The 9,465-nt window shown below is 37.1% G+C and overlaps 1 protein-coding gene across 1 annotated transcript in view; it reads right to left on the bottom strand.

Moving 5' to 3' along the window:
- Positions 1-1,684: 1,684 nt before the first annotated feature.
- The window catches only part of LOC135477004 (uncharacterized), a 40,803-nt gene continuing 33,022 nt past the window's right edge, over positions 1,685-9,465 (bottom strand). The window contains exons 3-4 of the mRNA XM_064757152.1: positions 5,067-5,321; positions 1,685-1,774 (exon numbers count right to left, since the gene is read on the bottom strand). Of these exons, the coding sequence (XP_064613222.1) occupies positions 1,685-1,774; positions 5,067-5,321 (345 nt within the window). The remainder of the gene's footprint in view (positions 1,775-5,066; positions 5,322-9,465) is intronic.

The raw sequence follows: 9,465 nt of genomic DNA, 5'->3' as shown, positions 1-9,465 counted from the left end.
TACATGTACATACTGTAACGGCATGTTATATCGTAATGATGAGCGCTCTTTGAGTTATCGCCCTTTTGGTGGACTTCTAGCCCTTCTGTGTGCTCTGTTGTTTCTTACACTATCAGAAGAAGGAACAGTGTATTTCAGCATCACAAAGTTCGAAAGTTTCCAAAACTGTACTGGAACACAATAGAAATACATGTACCTTGACACATGTATAAAAATCCATAACCTATGTACTGTCGTTGAGCTACACTGAAATAAGAATCTAAAAATTATTATCTGGTGTTGAGCTACACTGAAATAAGAATCTAAAAAACTAATAACTGGTGTTGAGCTATACTGAAATAAGAATCTAAAAAACTAGTAACTAGTGTTGAGCTATACTGAAATAAGAATCTAAAAACTAGTAACTGGTGTTGAGCTATACTGAAATAAGAATCTAAAAACTAGTAACTAGTGTTGAGCTACACTGAAATAAGAATCTAAAAACTAGTGTTTTAAAAAGTGAAAAACTTCCAATGATATGTATAGAATCTGTTCATGGTATATTTCTCCCAACAACCTTGTCTGTCACCTTCAATGTCAAACTACAGATTAAATCAAACAGATCACCTGACCTCACCACCCATTCAACAACAAGCAGCACTATTCCCAACACGTCTCACACAAACTTCCCAAAAGGCTTTTATTCTGGCCCGCTTAAATATTTAAATCATATCGATTATCTTAAAGATGGCATTTTGATCTAATGCCCGGATTATCAGTTTGATTTGTCACTTCCGTTCCTTTGAGAATCAATCACTAGAATTAATGACAAATATACATAAAAAAAATCTTGAAGCTACAGATTGTAGGTATGTAAGAATGATAAGAATATGTGCTTTCCAAGGCCCGTTCTGTGATGTTTAAAAAGATATCTGTCAATTTACATATACAAAACCCATTAATCTGTTCAACATCAAGTCAGAGGTCTGTTTCACACAGCCATTTAGGGACTACATCCCAGGACTTTAACTTTCTTTCCAAAACAAAATATTTGAAGCCTAATGCTCAGATCTGGCTGAAATTGTTCTATCACAGCGTAAAAATCAGCATTTAAAATTTTATTGATTTGATGCATCTGTTTAAGAGTTTTTATTTGCATTACAACTTTATGCTAAGACCCCCAAAAAATCGCTTTTGAAATGGGCTTATGGATAGCAGTATATACATGTAGCAAAAGAGTAATCTTTGAACAACTTATAACTTGACAGGTAACTAACTATATTCCATTAGAATTATGAATTTTACGAGATTATGATGCTAATTTAATTAATGAAACTCTGATCTTTGGGAATTTTGACGGCCTGAATTTTGATTCAGATATCCGTCGGGTTATTCACAAACTTTAGAGTAAACAATAAAAAACAAAAACTGTCAGAAGTACAAAGTTAAATCTTCTTCAGTTTTACCAAGGAGAATATTTTTCTGGGTAATTTGTCAAAATAGGTTCCTTTTCCATGGTATCTTTGCACATGCGAAAAGCTTTTCAAAATTAACCCAGCTAAAACCAACAGCATATGATAGCTGTTAAAATGTCCAGTCAAATAACCACAAATCATTAACTGTGAGCATTGCCGAAGGCAGACTGCTCAAGGTAAAGTCTGCAAACTTCATCCCAGACTGGAGCTACATGTGTAGCCTATTGCCCTCAGTTGACTGCATCCAGGAATTTCTCATTAAACACGTAATAATTCATGGACCGACATGGCAAAGCCTTGTTGTTCAGGGGATTCTCGTGCTTCACAAAAACCACAATATCTTACTGTTCAATATGGCACATGTAATTCCTTCCTTACAACATCTCTGTCGGCCAAACCTTCGTGATGTCGTCTTATCCAGGACTAGCCATTCTGGATATCCATAGGCTGTCACATAATGGGGGGAAAAGAGGAATGCAGACAAGCTCCAAACCTCATCGCTTCTTAACTTCAAGGTCATACCCATCTTCAGTGTTCCACAAAGTCTTTTCAGCACCAAGATTATGTTAACTAATGGCAAGACGTCTAAGCACAAAATCATGCCAGAGTTTAAGGTAATTATGAGTGCACCTGCACCCAGCTTCCTGTATCCCTTTTAAACTACGATCTCAATGACTAACGACGAGAGGAACTCTCCTTCTGATATTAAGATAATTCTGATAAAGTACACGCGACTGTAAGATGATAAAGTACACACGACTTTGATATGACAAAGTACACATGACTGTGAGATGATAAAGTACACACGACTTTGAGATGATAAAGTACACACGACTTTGAGATGATAAAGTACACACGACTGTAAGATGATAACGTACACATGACTTAAGATGATAAAATACAGACCACAGTAAGATGGTAAAGTACACATGACTGTAAGATGATAAAGTACACACGTCTTTAACATGATAAGTACACACGACTGTGAGATGATAAAGTACACACGACTATGAGATGATAAAGTACACACGACTATGAGATGATAAAGTACACACGACTTTAAGATGAAAAATTGCTGAGCTAACCCATGTTTTCCATAAATTAGATGACTTTTTTGGATGTTTTTTATTTATTTTATTCCCTCCTCCCACACTGAAGAAAAAAAAAAAAAGATTCATTTTGGTCGTAAAACATCTGCGTGGCTTGGTTAGCTTATGGCAAAAGAAAAACCCTGGCCAAATAACACCCAGTAAAATAATAATTACCCTGTACACATACAGACACACATCAATGTGTTGTACAAATAAGTCATCCCAATATGCAAGGTTACATCAAACATACATGTAGCGTATGCACGTATATCTATATTTAGCATGTATACAAGCATACAGGACAAAGCTATTAGCCCTTGGAGGCTTTAATGACTTTAGGCATTCTTTGATATATAAAAACCGTGTGTGTCAATAAGAATCAATGTTCCCCAATTTTCTGATTCCTGGTATTATTGGAAGCTCCAGTCTACAATAAAGCAAACAATTCACTGAGTAGTAATCTTGTGCTAACTTTGTAGCCTTAATTAATTACAATTTATACAGGTACATCACATCCACAATGGCTGAAGACATACATTAATTCTTCAGCCTTTTCAACTTCCCCTGCAACCAATATTGTGGAACATTCTGACAAGAACTATGTGGTGTAGAGAAATAAATAGCACCACTGTATGGAGTTCGCATCTTTAATGACTTCAACAATTTTGGAGCCATTTTCATAATAATTGTATGCATGAAATCCACTGAAGAAGTGTTTTAATGGTTGAAAAGGTTGAAATTTACAGTAAGCTCTCTGCACATTAACTGCAATCAAGACGATGCTGTTCTCAGGCAATAAAAGTATTCAAGTCATGTCTGGGGATATGACATGGCATTGCAAGTGCTCTCGCTGGCAGTGCAGCACGTGGTAAATTTAAAATGTGCAGTCACGGTATGGCCTGGGGTTTAATATGAGCTAATCTGACAGCATTGTATTAGCTGATAGCATGAAGACAGAATACAGTGTACAAGCATATCATACTGAACACACATGAATGGATTACGCTGGTAAATTTAGGAAAACCATCATGTAGATTGCATAGTAGATACTACGTGTAAGATTACACCAAATTTCGTGACACCAATTTATATGTGTACATGTGTGTATAAATTTATGCATGTAGGTGAGGCCATGTATTACCCAGACATACAATGTACGTGTTACATATGCCAACATCACCTTCACATGTCTTTTACTGGAAATATCAAAGTAATCTCTGACTGGGTTTTGCAATATACATGTACATGTGAACTAAATATTCAACATATGGATATGAACAATTATGCTATGTTGCGGCACATGGAACTATCAAAGGTTAAAAACTTCACACATACTTAAACATTCGTGTATATCACATTCAGTGCACAGAAAATAAATTTCTCAGGGATGGAGTCACTATTAAAGCTAGATAAATTTAAATCTGTCAAGATTTGCCACATTTAAATTGTCCTACAGGAGATTTCGTCCGGAAATCATTGGTACTGTTTATGCCTGTATACTATATATGTCCTATATTGTAACCCGTCTTCTGCCAGAGCATTCTAATGACATGACAATAAGCAGAAGCCTAGATATTGTCTTGCTGCAGTGGGGTTAGCATACTAGCCTCAACAAAAAAGATTTATCTTCCAAACACCTTGCTAGAACAAAGACTTTTTGTGGAAGAAAACCTGAATCAAATATTTTCTAAATTTATCCATATGAAATGTGATCATCAATGTCAAACAGAAAATTATTTTTTTCTCCACAGTGACAAAAAGAATTTCAGCTCCCCAAAACTGTCTTGACTAACAGCAAATAACCTTTGTCCAAGCATCTGTCACATAAAATAACAGTTTTTGAGCTCCTTTGTTTTCTTGGCAAAACACTTTGAAGTCTTTTTTGATTTTTCTTATTGATCACAAAAAGTTTAGTCTACAGTAATTGAATGTGACAATAAGATGAATTGGTTGTTTAATCCTAAAAGACAAAACAGGCAAATTTTTGGCGGGAAATGAAAGCGTCGCTAATTTCGCACGAACCAATCACCAATATGACACATAACAACAACAACAACAACAACAGGTGCATAGTCATGCACTGGCCAATGGGTTTCGCTAGTCCTCTACAAAGGGAGGAAAATCTTGTAAAACCACGGAACAAGCAGTGTCATCTACCAATCTGAATAACAATACTATCACTACGATTTTTTTACTGAAGAACAGGTAGAGGACACTATACAATTCCTTGAAGTCCAAGATCTTTCCTTTGTTGATGGATGAAAAACCACATTATTTTGATGCCATTAACAAGCAACACATTACACTCTCTATAAAGAGTTCTAATGTTCAGTGAAACAAATGGCTCACGTTGCCAGCACAAGTTTGTAATCATAATCAATCATTCACATAACAACAGTTCAGTTTTTTCTAAGTTTCCATGGTTTTAGTACTAAACCCTAAAACACCCTGTGTTACATTTCACAAGTTATGTACATGTATGTGTGATATCATCACAAGCATATCAAGGGGGACAACTTACCTTGCTCCACCTTGGGTTTAAGTCTCGTGACTTCTGCGCATCTTCCAGACCCTTCTTATATTGGTGAAGTTTAATGTATGCTGCAGAGCGGTTGCTGTAGAGAATGTGATTGGTGGGATCCAGCTGGATGGCCTCCGTGTAGAGTTTAACGGCTGTCTGGAAATCACCGGATTGGATCGCCTCGTTGCTGTGCTGGATTTTTTCCAGGAAGAGAGCGCGGTGTCTTGCACCTGGCCCTAACTCCTCCAACTCCATCTGAGTGGACAGAAAACAATGATGTGGTCCAAGGAGCAGAAAAATCACTACTACAGAGTAACAACATAATTTTAGATATTTCCGCCTTTAAAGTTCGCTCAAAAAAGGTACATTTTTAGGAAGGGATATGGGAGCCTTTCTGAGATCAACAGAGATTTCAGAATCAAGTACTTCAGTTTTGGGCAAAAGTTTAGATAAAATACAAAACTGTATATATTATTTAATATACGTGCGTGTACAGACTATAGATAAAATACAAAACTGTATATTTACTTAATATACGTGCGTGTACAGAGTATAGATAAAATACAAAACTGTACATTTACTTAATATATGTGCGTGTACAGAGTATAGATAAAATACAAAACTGTACATGCACTTAATATATGTGCGTGTACAGAGTATAGATAAAATACAAAACTGTATATTTACTTAATATGTGCGTGTACAGAAGTATAGATAAAATACAAAACTGTACATTTACTTAATATACGTGCGTGTACAGAGTTTAGATAAAATACAAAACTGTACATTTACTTAATATATGTGCGTGTAGAGAGTATGTCTGGGTTTTTACGTGTACTTATGACCATGTTTCAGTCATGTCACAACCAGGAGTCATAAGGTGTGAACACATATACTGCGTCTTCTTGTGGCAGGACGAGTCTATGCCGACAAAGTGCTGCCGCACTGAACTATCATGCTGACTACACCACACATGACACTTCACCCAGTTACATTATACTAGGTGACACCAGGCCAACCAGTCCTGTTCCCTTGCTCTAACCTCTCAAGGCCTGGGCACCAAGCGATGCTGCAACAACTACCATTTTTTAGGTCTTTGGCATAACCCAACCTGGGTTAGATTCCTGACTTAGAAGTGTGGCTGCTCTGTAACCATTGGGCCACAGAAGTTGTTCAGTACTGTCATGATTGTACTTAAGCTTAGCCATGCCATCAGGTGCTGGATTTGAACCAGCGACCTCAGATAAAATCAGTTGAGGTTCAACGGAAGTACCATTGCTATGTGTACACGTACATGATACGCATGATTAAACACCTGTGTAAGATTCCACCTTTATTTTTCAACCCATGCTGCCCAACTGAACTAGTATTCTCATGACTGTAGACAAAAGTGATAAAAACACTGGCTGATGTTGATAAACAGACATGACAATTACAGATTTGATTGAGGTTTCTACAGTTGATTTTCCCCAAAAATAAATGTATGTAAAATTTTACAACAGAAGTTACAATGTGCTTTGATGTGCCTTACACTTACAGGTAAATAAACATTTAGACACAAATTGGAGAATAACTGGTCTAATCAAAGGCCACTGTGACAAAAGCGACAAAAATTCTGGCAGAAATTGTTTACCTAGCTTTGTTGATGAACTTTCCCACAACCATTCCAGACAAATGTGGGCAGTACTCCCCTTTAGGGGTGTCACAGGTAAAGGGTCAGGTATGCGGAGTAACAAGTGTAACCAGCCTTACCTGTCAGGGGTGACAACAGTCAGGACCTACCCGCATCCTCACACACATAAATTACACTGAGCTTACATAAATCATCAACTCACACGACAAACTCCTTAACAATCATACACAGCAGTTTCTACATTATAATTATTACCGTAATTTTTAAACCCCTTTCGCATGTTTGCAAAGTGTTTAATCAAGCAAATTCTGAGGGCATTATTGTCTGTAGGCTAATAAAACTATAGAAAAAATAGGTTGAGAAAATAGTGTTGATATTTTTGTCTCTTTCTGTACAGGTTCTGGTGGTTGTGAACATTGTTAATTTTAAAGGTGTACTATGAAGATTTACTATTTTACAAGGAATGCTTACTTGCTTGCTCAGGGTTTCATAAAGTTGCGTTTAACATTATCTGCATCACATGTGTATCACAACATTGTACCCTTACAGCAGGTCAATTCCTGCGCTGACATAAATGCATTTATGGTGATGCCTTATGCTTGAGAAATCATGCCGGGGACTCCATCAAGCCATCTTGTCACCGCATATAAATGTACATGTAAATAAATGTAAACACCACTGGCCCCCACCGTCACAGAATATACATGTATATTGCCTCCCCCCCCCCCCCCACCCCCACCTTCAGTCACAGAACATAATCACAATGGGCCCTCTGTCCAGAAACAGAATATATGTGTAGCAATATACTGCCTCTCCCCCCGCCCTCCACACCCCCTCTAGTCACAGAATGTAATCACACTGGGCCCCCCACTGTCACAGAATATACATGTAGCACCTGACTACATACCGATACACATACCAATTTAACTTTGCCCATTTAGCTACATATATCACAAAGATATATGTATATTCATATATATCCAGACAGTGATCCACTGAACTCCCGAGAATACGCCCAAGATCAAGTCCATTAAAGCCTCTACCTGAATGCCCTGCATTTGTTTACCATTCTGATCCCCTTCTTCCCTAACATCCTACAAACTGCCGGATACTTTTGTGTGATTTTGTCAACAGCCAACCCACCATACCTGAAAGCTTTGTACGGCCGGGAAAAAGCTGTATTTATATGAACCAGTTACGTTGTGCAAACTACTCTGGACAGAAGCCAGGGACATCATAATTCCTGAAGTAAATAGGACCGTCAAAGGTATGGGATAGTGCACATATGTACATTACCTGAATTAACTGTTATACACTACAGGTATGTGCTTATGTCATTAAGTCACCAGGTGCAAATCTACTGAAGATAGATCAGGTTTTAATAGTCGGTACTGACAACTGACATAACAACTCAGAGCAGAAAAGGAAATGTCAATCTCTTCACTCAGTATAAAACCTGTAAGCACTAAATTGTCAGTGCATGTATTACGTTAGCATTATAAGGACGAGTAAAAGGAAAAAGTATTAATTGTTACCATTAAAACGATTAGTAACAGAAACAAGTATTAAGTTGGTAAGGTAACAGTCAAAAGTAAATTTTAATTCTGAACATTTTTGAAACATGTGGACAGTCAACATTTAAAAGTACTGCATTTTACCTAAACTTAGCATTTCTCAGTGACATATCTTGCTTGATTCTGATTGCTTAATTCACCTTTGGAGGCCATTTAAAGAGTTCTTCTAGTCAGGAAAACTTAAGGGTTGGTGTTAAGTATCATTTTATGGCATTGCATGCTTCTTCAATTGCATTCATGCCAACTTTTTGTGAATACGGTCAACAAATTTTCAAAACACTTGTGATAATTTTAACACGAAATTATTCACAACAACAGACACGACTGAATGAACATTGAAATCACGATCAGAGAAGCATGAAGTAATCAAGTCCCCTTCAGGTGTGAAATGCTGCATGAAAATGCCATGGTGTTATTCATACGTGAACATCACATAATCCAACTTCACATCCTGTCCTTCTTCATCACATACACCTGTATAATACCTGTATAATACCTGTATTATTCGCACAGATACAATCTTCTCAAAACCATCAAAAAATTAATTAGAATGACCTTTCCTTGTGTTGTGACATTTTTTATGGGGTGACGATGCCATCACCGTAAAAACAATAGTGGCTGGCTCATCAGTGTGCATGGCTGAGTCAGTAATTAAATATCTACTCGTTCTTATCTACAAAGTCATCTGCAAACATCTACAGGTACAATACGTTGTGTTGTGTTGTTCACAGACTTAAGTGTACAATGTCAAGGAGTATAATGTGTCACCTTATACATGTATCTACACACACACCTGTAAATTTATTCCCACTGGCATATAAATTAAAAAATAAAAATAAAAAACACACTGCTATACATGTACATCTCATCTTTGAATAGGTTTAATGATATAGGTTTACCACTACGAACTGAACAAATTGAAACTTAACAAGTTTGACAACACCTACATGTAGACTGAGTGAGTGGGTGAGTGAGTTCGTGGGGTTTAACGTCATACTTGATAATTTTTCAGTCATGTGACAACGAAGGAATTTTTAGAGTGCATGTAATGTGCCGGATTTCCACCGCTCTTTTATCCAGTGCTGCTTCACTGAGACGCCTTACCGAAGGCAAGCAAGCCACCCTCTTTTAAGGCACATGTAGGTTGAATCCCATCCAGAAGTACACAATGTACACTGAGTGGCCCTACACA

The sequence above is a fragment of the Liolophura sinensis genome, chromosome 10 (genome assembly GCF_032854445.1).
Source record: "Liolophura sinensis isolate JHLJ2023 chromosome 10, CUHK_Ljap_v2, whole genome shotgun sequence".
Taxonomy (NCBI): domain Eukaryota; kingdom Metazoa; phylum Mollusca; class Polyplacophora; order Chitonida; family Chitonidae; genus Liolophura; species Liolophura sinensis.
Note: the sequence above shows the minus strand (reverse complement) of the source record. Positions and strands in the feature narration are given on the sequence as shown.